The 16,943-nt window shown below is 35.0% G+C and overlaps 1 protein-coding gene across 8 annotated transcripts in view; it reads left to right on the top strand.

Annotated features, from left to right (window-relative positions):
* Window positions 1–12,496, top strand: part of GRIA4 (glutamate ionotropic receptor AMPA type subunit 4) — a 386,291-nt gene extending 373,795 nt beyond the window's left edge. For 4 of the 8 annotated variants that reach the window (XM_054592510.1, XM_054592516.1, XM_054592513.1 and 1 more), the window contains 3 exons: window positions 3,400–3,514; window positions 5,758–5,892; window positions 10,029–12,496. In XM_054592510.1, coding sequence (XP_054448485.1) covers window positions 3,400–3,514; window positions 5,758–5,892; window positions 10,029–10,193 — 415 coding nt within the window. In that variant the 3' untranslated portion in view covers window positions 10,194–12,496. Of the gene's footprint in view, window positions 1–3,399; window positions 3,515–5,757; window positions 6,006–10,028 lie in introns of those variants that run through there. The other 4 variants (XM_054592514.1, XM_054592511.1, XM_054592515.1 and 1 more) reach the window with 4 other exon arrangements.
* Window positions 12,497–16,943: the final 4,447 nt, after the last annotated feature.

Below are 16,943 nucleotides of genomic sequence, written 5' to 3' on the forward strand. Positions count from 1 at the left end.
TGGCACCAATATCTTTGGGGAAAAAAACAATTACCCATTGTCCTTTCCCTCAAGGAACTAAGATTTGTATAACCAACAGCCAAACTATTTGGAATCACTGTGGCCACTTCCAGTCCTACTCTGAAGCCACAAAATAATTAGCATCACCACTTGCATGAGAGACACTCCCAGGGCATGAAGTTCTGAGCAAAGCAGCCCTCAGCCAAGAGTCTTCATACTGAAATTAAAAATTTTACAAAAGAAGCAAGGAAAAGGGACCTACTTCTTTAATGAAATAAAGTGGAAAGGCAAGTGGGGGTAGTAATTCATTTGTCTGAAAAATCATTTGATGCTGTTAATATTATTGCAATGTGGTGTTTTTTAGATGATCATAAGAAATTCATACTAATTCTTGTGAATAAAATAACAGAAATTCACTAATTGACAGTGAACCAATTTAAGAATATCATTACACTGTCTAAAACTCATTTTCTCCTGTGTTAATCTGATATGATTTAGCCTGACCACAAACCACATACAGAATTTTCTGCCATTTTTTTTATGTGAGTTGTTTAATCCTGGTTCCAGAAAGAAAATTTGGCAAATGTCTGTATTCACCCCATGATGTATAAAATTATTGGGTTTTTTGTTTGTTCATTTTACACTTTATTATCCTTATATGTATATCAAAGTAGTCACACTCATGGATGTGGATATTCATTTAAAAATCATTTTGTAAATGTAATTGACAACACATCCTTCGGGAATTATATGAGATCACATAACACCCAGTTTTTAACTTAACCCCTTGAAAAATACAGCCCATTCCTGACTTTAAATTATGTTATATTTATAAATGGTCTACTTCCCTCCACCACAGAAATGGGAACCAATACAAGAACAAAGGAATTGTGGAAAATGTGACTTCATAAACAGGGGAAATTGTTGTGGTAAACAAAAACCACTAAGGGGAGCTAACTCTTGGAGAAGGGAAGGGATCTTCCAGTAATGAATTCCTTGCTTAGTGCCTGACATTCCACCAGTTACCATTAAGTTTGGTTAATAATAAGGATTTTATATTCAAAATTCCAATCTAATCTTACCTCTAAAACCAGACTACTGAACTGAATTGCAGAAGGGACAAAAGACTCAAAGGAAAAATAAAGAGAGTTGGGAAAATTAAGACTTGAAGAAAGAGAGATAAACCAAAGGCAGTCTTTATCCAATTCTCAATTTTAACTGCTCCCCGCTCTAGAAGAAACTCAGAGACTGCTTTTACTTTCTTTTTCTTTTGAGCACTAAGTCCTCCTCCTCCTCCTACTATACCTATTCAGAAGTGTAATATAGGCTAACATAATGTATTTCCACAGGTTTAAAAAGGCTTTGGCAAGCTGGCTTAGGAATATAAATACTCTTATAGTCTCAGCTAAAAGGAAAAAACTTGTTCTGGATTCAAAATAATTTGAAGGTAGCAACTTTACAGAGCACTTACTTTCTGTGGGTACCCTGGTAAAACACTGTTTTACAAAGATAAATGAAATGTGGCTTTCGTTTTCAAGGAACTCACAGTTCACCAACCAACCTGAAGTGTGGCTTTGTAATAGTCACTTCATAAGGAAAGGGGAGGGGTGAAGTGTGGAGGTGGAAGGGAAGGCTGTATAGATAACCCCTAGGAGCTAAATTAACCATAATCCTCACCCCGCCTCATCCCTCTCCACCCCAAATTCAGCTTTTAGTGCAAAGTGTTAAATCATGCTTATGTTAGATTTTAATACACAAAACAATATTCCAAGAATACAACAAATTCATTGTTTAGAAATCAGATAAATGAAAAGAAAAAAATATTTTGGAAACATTAGCAGAACCAACAGTACAAATAAATAGGTTTTTCTTTAACTGTTAACGAGAAAACTCAAATAACCAGAAACCCCATCTCCTAAGTCTTCTGTTGTTAATGTTTTTAATTGCTCAGCTATGAAGTCAGGCTATTAAAAACCCTGACTCCACTACTCCCTAGTTAAGTGAATGGATGAATTAGTCTCTCCATGCCTTGGTTCCTCATTTGTAAAATGCAGGTGATAATAGTAACTAAACATGCAAAATGCCTGGTAGTAGTAAGTGCTTTGTAAATATTAGGTATCATTATCATTGTCATTATAAATTGTTTTGTAGATAGGCTTATGGAATTCATCCCCTGATAACCGAATAAATGCAAATTATGTTTCTCTGAATGCACTCAACATTTCCTAGAAGAGAGGCTTTAAAAGGACAGACAGCCAGGCAAAATGATTGCAGCAGCCTTAGAAATGTCAAGAGGAATGCAACATCTCTCTCTCTGAATGTTTATAAAAACTAAAAACCCAGGCAAAAACAAAACAGTAACAATGAAAGATACTAGGAGTTACTGCTTCCCATCCATCTTCTTACCCTTTATTTTGTATACACAGAGGTTAAAATGGGAATGAAAACAAAACAAAAAAATCCTTAGCTTCCTTGGACCATTGATACTGAGTGCTGTCTGACCCTTTTCTCCTTGTGACTCCCTACAACACATTTAGTATTGAAGGCCTTAAAGATAGTAGAAAAGAAAAAAAGAGGATTTTACAGTACAGGGAGTTTGTTTATTGATAAAAATCTTGTTTACATGTAACCTATCAGGTTTTTATTGGTAAGACTTAGTAAAGTGTATAATAGTCATTTCCCTGTGTACTTCAAGTAGATGAATATGGTCAGCACAAGATGGATGAAAGCCGCTTCTGGTGATGTCATGTAAGTTAACACTGAAGTTCAGAAAGAAAATGTCAGCATGGGCTTATACTTTAAAATAATAATTTACATATTTTTGTTTAAAAGGACCTATATAAGCTGGAGTCTAGCAACATTCAAATCACCCTCCCCTTTCAATTCAGTCCTGGATGAGAGGGGTGAAGGAATCTATTCAGTGATGGACACTGCAGACGTCCTTTTATGCCATGAACTAAAATCCCTCTATCTGACCATAATGGATGTGGGAAATGAAACCAGTCCTATCTAGCTTCCATGTAAGTCTGTCTGTCAACCCGCAGCCACTTGTATTAAATTTGAAAGAGGAAGAAAATAGCTCTGGGCTTTGAATGGCTCCCACATTTGCGTCGGGAAATTACAACTGCTCAAGAAACCCAACCCAGGCCAATAGTTTTGGATTCACAGTAATTGCATACATTTTATTTAAAAATCCTCCCGAGCAGTATGTGCCTGTTACCTAAAGCGATGGAGCAGGCCCCAGTTTTATGTCTGATTCTAAACCTGGGCCTACGGTACAAGACATAGCAACTACTGCGGCCTCTGCTCTGTCACTTTGCCATGCGATTCTAATGTAGTTTTACTTGAATAACATAAAATAACATATATAATGTTATTTATGTTATTTTCCACGTGAAGAACTCCTGTAAACCTTGCCGTTTTGAAACTCAGTGAGGCAGGCGTCTTAGACAAGCTGAAAAACAAATGGTGGTACGATAAAGGTGAATGTGGACCCAAGGACTCTGGAAGCAAGGTCAGTCGCTGCAGTTCGGGGCCTCCTCTTGTGTTCACAAAGCAGTAAACGGGAGCAATTGTCAAAAAACACTATATGGACTCAGTAAAAACTAAACATTTTCCTATACACTGCCTAAATTTGAAGCCGATGCCATAAATTTTAGCCACAGGGACAGTCTTTTCAGGAAATTGCAACCTGCTCCCCGATAGAAGCCTTTTAAATAACTTTAAATTAACTACAAAAATACATAAAATAATAAAAATTCCTTATAGTATTCTCAAACTTACGTACCACTAATAAAAGTAGTGCTTTTGAGTTAAGGTTTTGATTGTTTTGGAGGCAAAGACCACAAGATATCTTAGTTCGAGAAAAGATGCATTCTCAAAACAAAAAATGGGATGTTGATCAGTAGTCATTCAGAAAAAGACTTTAAATATTAAACATATCTTATTCAGAAGTTCATTCTTTTGTCACTATATTGCCAACCATTCCACTTTAGTTTGAAAAGGTCATATTATGTTTTTGTGCTGACAAACCAACAGAGTGAAACTTTCAATTCTACTCTATAAAAATGATTTAAATAAATCAATGTCTATGAATAATAGCCTCGAGTATCTTTTGTTCATATATTCTTTTTAGAACAATGCAGGAACTTATAGCCCTGATTCTATTGAAAATAATATTAGAAACATTTGCATTTTAATTCTAAAGAAAAAAAAGTAATAACTTATCAGTGAATCTAAATACTGCACAAATTAATAAACTGTAGTAACCAGTGCCTGAAAGCCATAGTTGAGGATGCCTAGAATCTTCTTTTATTTTTTTCTATGTCTTCTTTTAGAAAGAAAACAAATAGATGATAGACAGATAGATAGATGTATGGTGGCTAGGAGATAGATAATTCTAAGACTAAACAAGTGACTGGCTTAAATGGGAAAGCCTCAATTATTTAACAAAAAGACAAAGTAGTGTTAAGGACTCCTTTTTTAGGGCTATTTGTCTGCCTTTAAACCAGAGTGGAATGAGACAAGCTCGACCAAATACTGACAGAGTCATCTCCAACCCTTATGTAAAATCTGAGAAGTGTAAATATTTGAGTGATAATTTTAAAAATGAAATTACCCTAAACTTGTGGCCCAATCAACTGATGTCATGGTTAGTGGACCGTGTACATACTATGTCTTTGGAATTTAACTTTCTCCTAATGAAATTATTTGTGTCTAAGCCACATTTTGCACAAAACATACTGTGGAGAAGACTATGGCCAGATGGCATCCTTCATGTAGTCTACCAAAAATACTTGTCAAATAATGTTATATAATATGTATTTTTATAATTTATTTTAAAAGTTACGAATTCTTGTTATAATTTTAATATCCGCTAAACATATGCTTGACTATTTCTGAATTTATTATGAGTATTATGTATACTAAGGCTCTAGAGAATAATATGTCCAAATATTAACTAATTAAGCATTTTAAGTGGAAATGGAATCATATTTTTAAATCAATCAAATAATTATAAATTTGTCCATACATAATTTATTTTTCCGTTGACCATAATTCATGTATTTTAAAAAGTTATCTTTCAAAAATCACCTGTGTGATGCATATATAATTATTCCTAAATAGTTGGTAGTATGCAAAAGTGATACCTTTCAGAAAATTTCCCATACAGATGTGACTGAAAGAACCAATAATGTGTGCCCTAGTGCACTATTTGTATATGTTTGGTAAAGTATTGTTGAACAAAATGTGAAATTGCTAGCTTAAAAATAAATAAAACTTAGTTCCTTAATTAGAAAATGTGAAGTTAGATTTATTCAAGAGAAACTTCAAACATGAAAAGCATGGTTTAATGGCAGAAAAACCAAAAGAGGTCCCCTTTCCATGCAATTGTGTTTTAAACATGTCATTCTCAAACTTAACAATAAAAAGCCCACCTCCACCACCTTATGTAAATATATAAATGCTTATTATGGTGAAGTATAGTGGTCTTCGTTGCATAGTTAATAATAACAAAACGTTACAGATTTTATTGAATATAATTACACCCAATTTATTGGTAATCACCATAATTTCACTCCTGAGGACTATAAACTTTATGTTTAAATATGTGAACGTACATCAGCGATTTATACACATATATAATTTTCAGTCAAATTAAGCATTTATGTTTATTAGCTATTTGGATTTCATGTGTTCTTTTACCTTCTGGATGTGACATTTCCACAGTTAACTGAAGCATTTTATCCCCCACAGGACAAGACGAGTGCCTTGAGCCTGAGCAACGTAGCAGGCGTCTTCTACATTCTGGTTGGCGGACTGGGCTTGGCAATGCTGGTGGCTTTGATAGAGTTCTGTTACAAGTCCAGGGCAGAAGCGAAGAGAATGAAGGTGGCAAAGAGTGCACAGACTTTTAACCCAACTTCCTCGCAGAATACTCAGAATTTAGCAACCTATAGAGAAGGTTACAACGTATATGGAACCGAAAGTATTAAAATTTAGGGGTAGGATTTAGGGCCTACTACAGTGAGTGGGTGATGCATCCTGTAAACGCAGTGTTGTGACCTGTCTGTCCAGTGGTGGTATTGCTTGCTTCTAATTAGAGCTTTATATTTTTGAAAACCTCAGTGCAAAATGGATCGGTTTTCTTTGGCTGCACTGTTCGAAACTTTATGTTGCCAATAGATATCTGCATTGAAAGGGTCAGAAAGGCAAAACAAACCAGTAGAATTGCTCTATGAAATGATTTAAACAGTATATTCTACCCAAAATTTGAAAGAAATTGGAAATTAGATCTAGGTTTTCTTATAGGCTAATATTCTCTGGAGCAATCAAATTTTTTAAGTAACTATTAGCAAAGTAAGCATAAAACCTGATTCAAATGATCAAAGCTCATTGTTTCTTAGATGAGGTTTTTCTGAGAAACAATATATGCAAAAGTTCCAAGACATATAATCAAAGCTCAACAAATTTTAGCTCCTATTCTAATTTGCTTTACATTAGCCTTCATCCTATGTTTTTAAAGAGTAAAGCCCAAGTGTTTGCTCATCTGACAGTAGTCCTTGAGCCAGACCTTGAGGCACGAGTGATCATCAGGATATAGACTACAATTCACGTTTATTAGATGAAATTCAACTTTTATGTTCACAATATCACTAAGGTGAGCAGACATTTTAGGCAATATAACAGTTCCTCCATCATGGATGTCAGCAATATGTGTGCTCTTTAGGAAGAGCACAGTAAAAGATAAAAATTGCCATGAGTTATTATGGATTTTTTTCTTTTAAGTAAGCCAGATCAGCCCCACTTATGTGCTCTCATTGTGTCACAATGGAAAAAAATTGTAGGCATTCGGTGAAGTGCAGGAGCTGGAGATCATTTTTTTAAGAATCTAAATGTCCACTACTTTTTTCCTCTAATGTTTGAAAGTGGTTTTAAAATAAGATCTAAAAGCTTTTGTTACTGCTCTTTCTAAAATCAGGTCTCTAAAACACATTTTCTAAAATTATATATAATAGCCAACTAAATAGGCTGCCCATTCTGACTAAAATGGCAAATGAGCCTTTAAACTGACAAGAGACATTCTGTGCTTGATGTGCCTTAAGGTCAAAAATCTCATATAACTTTGATAATAAAATGTATGTAATCCGAGGTTATGCCAGGTAAATATGCTTGGTTTTAATATTTATTTATTCATATGAAAGCTATTGAAATACCTGTGTCTTAACAATATCTAATTGCTTTTATCCATAACCTAGAAATCAATGACTGAGTATAACTGCACATAGGTAAGCTCAAAGTGGTTCTTTCTGAATTTTGTGGAAAATAATTAAGAACAAAACCCTCAATTCACTCAGATCAGAATGTTTTGAGCATGTTTTCTAATAATGAAACAACAAACCAGGATGATGTCAAAGTCACTAGGCCATTATAAGAATGATTTCATCTTAATATTTACAGAGTTGAGGAGATACTTTCCCAAAATGAGAAAAACAAGACCTGACAAGTTTTCAGAGCTAATTATTTTGGCTTCATTTTGAGATGAATTTTATAAAATGTCTCATATAAGATTTTTAACCAGTCTATTAAAACTAACTTTTCTTTGGCATACAAAAAGCATTCCAACCACCAGCAAGGTCCAAGGGCAGCAAAGGCAAAAAAGAAAAAGGAAGGAAGGAAGGAGTTAGAAAATTCTAGAAAGAAATACACATGGATGTCAGTTTATTACAAAGTTCTAGGAAGTTGTTTAAAAAGAGATGTAAATGGCCAGGCTATGTACATATAATTTACGTGTAATGATTCTGGAGTTAGAAACTGGCACTGCAGTTCTTCACATGAACTGCCTCTAGAACTTGGTTGAACTTTTAAGAAAATAAATTTCATTAAAATAAAGCATTCATATCTTTAGAAAATAAAATAAAATATAAATAAAATAAAAAATAAAGCATTCATATCTTTAAAGCATTAAGTCTTTTCAAGTCATGTGGATGACTTCAAAAGACTTAATAGAATTCAGGGTAAATGAAATGAGCTGCACCTGTGGAGAAGCCTTGACAGTAAGTTATTTTACTACACTCTCATATTAAATGGCTTTTCTTTTGAAAAATTCTGTTGGCCACAATTATGCAAATACTTGATAATTTAGATAATATTGTCCTAGAACATCAAAAACAAAACCTAAAACCTTCAATGTAAGGTAGAATTCAACTGTAAAAGTGATCATCCCTCCAGGACAACACATAAAATTAAAGGTCATGGTCATTTGCCACACCATTCCAACCAGATGCAGACTACAATGGAAATTTATTTTTGACCATATAGAAATTTTTAGGAAAGTTTCCCAGTTTGAGCAGCCTCAGTAGATTTACATCAACCTGAACAGAAGTGACCTTTTATGGAAGAATTGGATGATATAAGTATAGGAAATAAAAACGCAGAGAACTAAGAATGCTGAGATATAAAGGGAAAATAAGAAGTTGACAAAGATTTATTTGGTTGCATGAATCTATAGAGAAGGAGAGCACTCAGAACTGTGGGGAATCTTTCTTACTTTGGATCTTTTCCTTTCCTCACAAAGACAGCCAAAAAAAGAAAGGAAACAGAAAAAGATTTTATGGCAAAAGCCTTCTGCAAAAATTCCTTTTAAAAGTCATACTGCTTTTATTTATTGTATTTTAATATTTCCTCTTCAAAAAACTAAAATAAAACAGAAATAAACTACTAATTAAAAAATAATTATCTACTTTACTTAATATTAAACATTGAAAGGGAATCTGAAGTAACATCTTGGTTTGTTATAATTTAGCAGCGAGTGGGGTTTCCATAAAGATTCTACCCTGACTTCTGATTATAAGATAAAAATTATTGAGACTGTTCACTAAAGCAGAACTATGATAATGACCTGGTTTTTATCATAAATATGTCATTAACTAGCAATTTGATTTCAGCTTTCTAAGTTATCAGGGTGACTGATCTATAAACACTTTCAGTATAACAGTTTAGTCCAATTATTAATTGGATTATTTAATATATAATTATTTAAATACGTAAATTTCATGGCAGAGTAAATACAGGATGAAATTTCCTAAAGAATTAGGTTAACTTAAATTCACAATAAGGAATTAAGATACATTATGTGTTACAAGAAAATTATGATCTAAACCATAACAAATTCAGGGAATATCTTGTTTACCTTATTTTCCTCTTGAGCTAACATTAAAAGTTAGCTCTAGAAATAATTTAAAGGCAATGAGTGAACAGTAGATTCACATAATGCTGCCTTTCTTCTCCACTGTGTAATATTATTATCTGCTACCTAATACGACAGAGAACAAGATTTAATGAGGATTTCAGAGACCTGACCCCATAATTTCAATCTGGGAAGTTCCCCAGTGATGACCACTCATGAGGTATTGAAATATGCTGCCTCTCAGTGCACCCCCTTTAAGCACATACAGCTTCTTAATGAGCCTTAGCTTCCATATTAGGCACAGAATGAACTTTATGTCACTAACTGTGCTGTTCTGGGTCATGTCTATAATGGGTGTGAATGAAAAGTGTAGATAGATTTGTGTTCTGAAAACAGGGAAATCTGTCATGAACACTCCATGTATATAGTTTGTTTAGATAATTCATCACAATTTTTAGAGTATAATCCTTGAAAAGGATTTTATAAATCCTTGTAAAAGCAATTGTAGCAAAACAAAAAGTCTCAAAGGAGCTTTTTAGCTGGACTAGAAGCACTAGTTAAAAGATGTGCTCCACCAAGATTTGCTAAACAAAACCTAGTACGATGATTTTCAAATAAGTTCTTACACAGGAGGACCACAATCTCTAGACTGATTCATTCCTTTCTACAGTTGAGCTTTTCTTTCTCATGATACCAGTTTTCACATGACCCAAAGAATATGAAAAAAATGCAGATGTCTACTAATGAAATTTTGGTGTTTGTTGTGTCATATTTTGTTGAAGAAACAGAAATATTGTAACACTCCACGTTCTTTCTGTTTCCTTTCCATGCAACTCAGCTGACCTTTTCTGAAGCCATAAGAAACAAAGCCAGATTATCCATCACTGGGAGTGTGGGTGAAAACGGCCGCGTCTTGACGCCCGACTGCCCAAAGGCTGTACACACTGGAACTGCAATTAGACAAAGTTCAGGATTGGCTGTCATTGCATCGGACCTACCATAAAAACCAAAAAAATAATTGAGTGCCTTAATTAAACTGTGTTGGTGACTGACGGGAACGCAGCCCAGAGGGACACGCCACACGCGCGTCTTGCCTAACCCAACCCTTGGGCTGAGAGCGGGAAGTACGTCCCAATGCCCCGGACAGCAGCAGCAGCAACGTGTGCATGAGCTCAGCTCGGAGACCCAAACTCAGATTTTATATCAGGAAAACTCACAATTTAGGTTTTCTCGGGAAGTGGGTGGGGGGATCTGGGATGGGTGTATTAACAGCAACAAATTTCACTCGAGTGGACTTAAAAACTAATCATACTCGCGAGATAGCGCATCAACTGTGAAGTTCTTGCTCAGAAAGGCCTTGTTCTTCATAGCAAGGGGTGAAATCGCTGTAGAAGTCAGCGAACATGCTAACCTGTGTCTCCAGAACACCCATATAATCAACGGAAGACCATCCAGCTGAGAAAACAAGTCACTAAACTGTGATAAGAAAAATAATAAACAAACATGTAAATCCTGTGAAAAAAAATTTAAAGGACGTATTTACACTTACTTTGGAGAAAAATACTGAAACATGCTTGCTTTTTAACTGACGTAAATTCTGTAGAGGACAACACAATTCTTTTTTCTAACCATCTTAGGGAACAATACATTGCAATAATTGATATAAATGCCATCACTGTAATAAACTTTAGAAACTTTTTTTTAATAAAAGGTGTTGGTCATCTTGTTTGCTGTAACCTTCACTCTGTCACATGAATCGGTGTCCACAGATTGCATTTGTCTCACTACCCGGAACAAAAACAAAACGAAGGCGACATTAACGTAAAATCATCAGTCCGCGATGTAGAATCAAGAGACTACGGGTCACTCATGGTATCGATATTATTTATACTCTTGTTCTGTGTACAAAATCGTGGTTTTTGTACCCACCAAAAAGAATAAAACAACAGACATTCTTACAATATCTACAGAGCTTAAAGTTTTTTTTCTTATCATTATAAAAGTTATTTGAGAAATTATACAACTATAGGAGGAGTTGTAAAATATGGGCCATATTGGAAAATATAGCTAGCCCTTATTATTTTTGCATACTAAACTACCCTCTTTTACAGATCTTTGCCTCGTTAGCAGGTTAGTGTCAAAGATGGAGTGTTTGAATTGGGGAATTAACCATTGTCATAACAGCAACTCATAACAGCAGCCATCCCTGTAATTGTGTTGAAATTTTACTTGACTGTATTTTGCTGCATAAAATAATGTGTCCCTTTGGGCTTCTCCCACCATTTTCATTACTCCATTTAAATCATTTGAAGGCACTAACAATAGTTTGTGGTAGAAAACGAATGAGGAATATGTCCTTGTTCTCAGCTGGAAATCGTGAAGAAAATTATATCATGTTTATTTACAAAACTCACCTTATGTTGTGAATGGATTAAATTAACATGGTTCAAAAGAAGTTGTGAATCATTTGAAATAATAAATAACACAGATAATCATCATAACACTTAGAGGTCACGATACTTGACAGAAAGCACAAGTCAGAATTATTTAGGAAGTCTGGTCTTGAAGGATGAGTTGAGTTTTCATAGGTGGAGATGGTGTTAAGAGCCTTATGGATGAGCAGTTGCCCAAAGCTGTGCATGTCAATGACTTGTTTTACTGAATAGACTGGAGAGAGCACGGGGTGTGTCATCATGGAAGATAACGTTGGAAAAGGTAAAGGACTGATCACCTTGCCTCAGTGCTCAAGATTCCCATCCCCCATTCAATCTCTGTGCTGCATTAAGAGCAATCTGTAAAAATGCTCAGATCTATTGACACACACACACACACACATGCACGCACACTGTTCCCTCAGGAAAAATTCCAGGCTCTTGAGCTGATCAGATGAGTCTCTTTACGACCTAGTCCTTATCTGTCTCTTCCAAGATTTCTCTCACCCCTACCAAACCTCTCCCCCCTGCAAATGAACCTCAAAAGCAGCACACGGGACACTGCATTTACTGTTTCTTCAGTGCATAACTCTTTCCTATCTCCTCTTTTCCTGATTAACTTGTACTCATCCTTCAGTACTCAAATTGAATTTTACCTGCCCTGGGAATATTTTCATCCACCATCCCCTGCATACAAGACTGAGTTAGGTGCCCTTTTAATGTTTTCTCCCCATCACTGCACTTACCATACTGCATTGTAATTGCCTGTGTACTTGTCTGTATAACTACTAGACTGTAAGCTCCTTGAGGGCAGGGACTGTGTCTATCTTGTTCACAGTTGTATCCCCAGCACCCAGCACAGTGCCTGGCATATTGTAGGTGCTTAATAAAATATTTGTTGAATGAATGAATGAATTGAATTGGATTAATTTGATTAAGTGAAAGCAGAAAGACACCTTTCCTCATTAACAGTCCCTAGGGTGTGTATTAAGCATATAATGAGTCAAAATGAAGGCTGAAGGTTGGCTGATTTCATGACCTTATCTACCTCACTGAAAGGATTATGAGGGAAGAAAGAAAAAGAAGGAAGGAAGGAAGGAAGGAAGGAAGGAAGGAAGGAAGGAAGGAAGGAAGGAAGGAAGGAAGGAAGGAAGGAAGGAAAGGGAAGGGAAAGAGGGAGGGGAGGAAGTAAGGAAAGAGAGGAAGAAAAGAAAGGAGGAAGAAAGAGAGGGGGAGAGAGAGAGACGACCTGATGAATTTTCTGATCCAGTGAAAGATATTCCATGTAATTGTATTTAACTGTGGAAAAGTTTGTTTAGCTCGAAAGATTGTCATAAGGTAATTAAATAACCCCAAACAGGGTTTTGCTTTGGTTTTTAGCCACACTCTAAAGATATCTTCCATTTACATCTGAGTGAATTAGTGATTTAGAGTTAAGAAATTCCACTTCTTAGAGTTTTATTTCTATATTAGTTATAGTATTTCCTGCTTAAATTTTTATATTTCTTATAGAAAAATTTTTCCAAAAACAAAATTTACACTTAACTTTAGTAAAAAGAGATGGCTATCTGAACTCCAGTCTGAGGAAATGCTACAAAGCTAGGAAATGTGACTTGAAAACATTTATGTTTAAGTTAAAAAACATGTTAAGTTAAAATACTCAATTCCACAAAGTAAAGAGCTCAATTACTAAGTAAACAAGATCACCATCTACTGCAGAATGTCCTGAGTATATCAGGCAAAGCCAATTTTGAAGCTGTACCAGCTAGTTAAAAGTATATAATGATCACATTTGAAAGACATAAAGAGCCTCACTCGATTTAATAGCTACCCACTGAACATGCCAGTCTCACTGTCCCTGCACTTGCTTCAACATTGCTTCTGGCTGCTCCTTGGTCTCCATACCTGTTGACTGTCAACTCATTCCACTTCCCTAAAGCATAGCACACAGTAGGTATTCAATGTATATTTGTCAGTGCATAAACACAACTTTATATATTAAATCAGTATCAGTGAAAAAATGTTCAAATAATTTTCCCAGAGAACAGAATACCCCAATTTAATACCAATGAAATGCTAATAGGAATAAGAACTAAATAAAAATGACATCCAGGAGAATTTCTGAAAAGACAAATTAAAATTGTACAGATTCGTTTTCCTTATTAATATAATGCGGCATGAAAAGTATGCCTTCTCATGCACATTCATAAAGAGATTTTAATTTCAGATAGTCCAGCAGGCTGGAGTACTGAGCATTTGTAAAACTAAATGCAAATATAATAGATGGTGTGTTTATGTATTCTCTAAACAGTATGAGTAGTCATTTCAAAAAAGAACTATTCTTCTTTAAGAAAAAATTTTGATAAATTATGAAGAGAAAAAGATGAGATTTAGACATTATATCTAAAAAAAAACCCAGAGAACTAGGTTATTTTCATGAAATAAGAACAACCTGCTTTGATTTCATTTTCTTTGGGGGAGATTGTGGGCAGAGGAATGAGGGAGGATAAAGTTAAGGGGAAAGACACAATTAAAAAAACAGAAAACTTGGTCATGGGATTTTGCCTTGAGTGATCAAAAGAATTTATGAGAACAGCGATGTTTGACATACGATTTCTTCATTGTTAAGTGTGTAATGTTTGATTTATTCTTCTTCCCGTGACCTGCATATCTCCCAGTTACATTTTCCTACACGCCACAGACTGGTATTTATGGTTGGATTAAAGTAGGGAGTCGAGAAAATTCTAAGTCCCATGTTTGGATTGATACTAAGCCAGAAATAATCCTAATAATGTGTCTCCTTTCCACACAAATGCAGAGATTTAGATTGGGACTTGTCCTTCCACATGGCAAAAAAAAATATATGTGTATATATATTCATTGATTTTTTTTTCTAGATCTGAAGAAGATGGTAGGTGGAAAGGACACCCAGAATACATAACTGTTTTCTAGCTACCTGTGTTGACTGCAAAGTCTTACAAACAACAAAAGAAGCATAAAACAGAGATCATTAATAATATATAAGATCATTAAATAAATATTCTCTTAAATTACAATGTCTAATTCATGTCTTGAGTGAAGGGACAATATAGGAGTTTTGTAATACTGTGATAACAAACACAGAGAGTCTGTTTAAGTGGATAATTATGGTTTTCTTTTCAGATTTCCTACATTTGACCAACACTTCTAAAATTCATAAACATTTAGTAATGGCTGAACCCTGTCTGTAGAAAGTTAGTTCTGAAGTTGACAAGGTCTATAATCACTGACAGTCAATGATTCAAGGTATGATTGAATGAACTGATTGACTACATGAGTAACGGAATGAGGGAATGAAGACACTCTAAAGAAATTAGTAATCTTGATTAGTTGAGAGCAAGTCCTCAATAAATATTTGTGGAATGAATTTTGAAAATTAAATAAAAAATAAAAAAGTTGGTGATCATTGACTACAGAGAAATTGCTGCCAGCACCTTGAGCTAATTTCCTGAATAAATGTGAATGCTTTCAACATTTTTTAACAAAGAAGGTATTTGGGAAAATTCAGGTCATATCTGCCTCCATTAGAGATTTACCTAATCCTCCTTCAGTCACCTAAAACTGTTGCCATCGCACACTTCTAGAATGTGAGAGTTGGTGAATTTCAGTGGTCTGAGACTTTCTCAGAGCCACACTTCCCAACAATATTCTGTTTTTAACTCTAAACTCAAAGACTATCACTGTCACTAATCTAAGACCTCCATTAGAACAGGTTAGATCTTCTGAATCTTTGGGCCTCAGACCTTTACAAGAACTTTTGACACTTTGACTTGAGTGTCATTTGAAACTTTCAACCCATTAGGTCTATCCATCTCATCAACCCATCCATCTCATCATTGGTCACAATGAAACCATCTCAATAATTTCTCTCTCTCATCCCACATTCTTCTCCCAATATTTTTCTGCACTTATCTTTTTCTCTCATTTATTTTCCCACTGCTTCCCTCTCTCCCTGACCTTGCCACTGTTCTCCTTATTGCCCTCAGTATAGAGTAAGGAAATTTCCAACATCTTTAATCACTCCCTAGTGCATTGTCCAATCTCCTGATAACATCACTCTCTCCTGATTATGTCACTTCATATACTACAAATTTGGGGGAGGTGGTTAGGGAGGAGAAGGAATGGAAATCCTTAGAATTATATTTTTGACACATGGATAACCCTCCCTCTTTGAAATGCATGTCATCTAACCATGCTAACAAAATGGACTGTCTACTGGCCTTCTAACTTCTGTCTCACTGCCTCATATTTGTCAAGGACTATGGAACTTGGCTTATGTTTTTTTTACACCCTAAATTCTGTTGTCATCTTAAGCAACTTCAAGATGAATGCAGTTCCTGGATTCCCATTCCTTAATAAGATTTATATCTTATTAAGTCTCCCCATACATATAGACATGTAGCAGACCATATAATTATTTATCTTCTCATCTTACTCTAGATGATGACTCAGGTCTCTCCTTCCTTTCTTACCCTAGTCACTGAAAATAGTAGCCTTTAGTTCCTTATTGAACTCCTCTATTTGGTTCCATCACTTCAGCAAATTGTCCTTCTCAAGGCAGCGATAAACATCTTGTAGCTTATTAACTAAACATTCTTAACATGCAACTAAACCAATTGATCTTTTCATTCTTTAGTCTTTCTCCTAGTCCTCTGTTTCTTCCTTCTCAGTCTATTTTATGTTCCTCCTTTCCTCCAACAAAAACTTGAATGTTGTTATTACTCAAGATTGCACCTTGTGCCCTTTCTCTTCCCATAGGATATATTTCACCTGGTTGATCTCACCATTATCAAGATGTCTACATTCGCCTATACATTATTAACTCAGAAATCTCTACCTTCTAATCTAGTCCCATGTATTCAATTTCCTACCGGTCATCTTTTTTTGACTTCTCTGTTGCCACATGTCAAACTCCTCCTTTTCATTTTACATCCCTGCCTCTTCTTGTATTTCACATCTCAGTGAGTGGCAAAACCATTTATCCAATCTCCAAAATTAGAAAAGTGAAAATCATTCTACAAACTCCTTTTCTTCATTATTCTCATATCCAATTAATCAACATGTTAAATTTCTTGTATTTCCCAAATACCCTTACTCTGTCCCTTCCTCTTCATCCATGTTATGACTGACTTAATTCAACAACTTATCATTTCTCATCGTCATCACAATGTCTCTTAATAGGTATTCTTGATCTTTGTCTGACATGTCCCCTTTTGGTTTCCTTTTTTTTTTTTTTTTTTTTTTTTTTTTTTTAGTGTATTTGTTTGTCTGTTTGTTATTCT

The sequence above is a fragment of the Pteronotus mesoamericanus genome, unplaced genomic scaffold (genome assembly GCF_021234165.1).
Source record: "Pteronotus mesoamericanus isolate MK-2021 breed Mesoamerican mustached bat unplaced genomic scaffold, CSHL_Meso_final scaffold_36, whole genome shotgun sequence".
In the NCBI taxonomy this organism is placed as follows: Eukaryota; Metazoa; Chordata; class Mammalia; order Chiroptera; family Mormoopidae; genus Pteronotus; species Pteronotus mesoamericanus.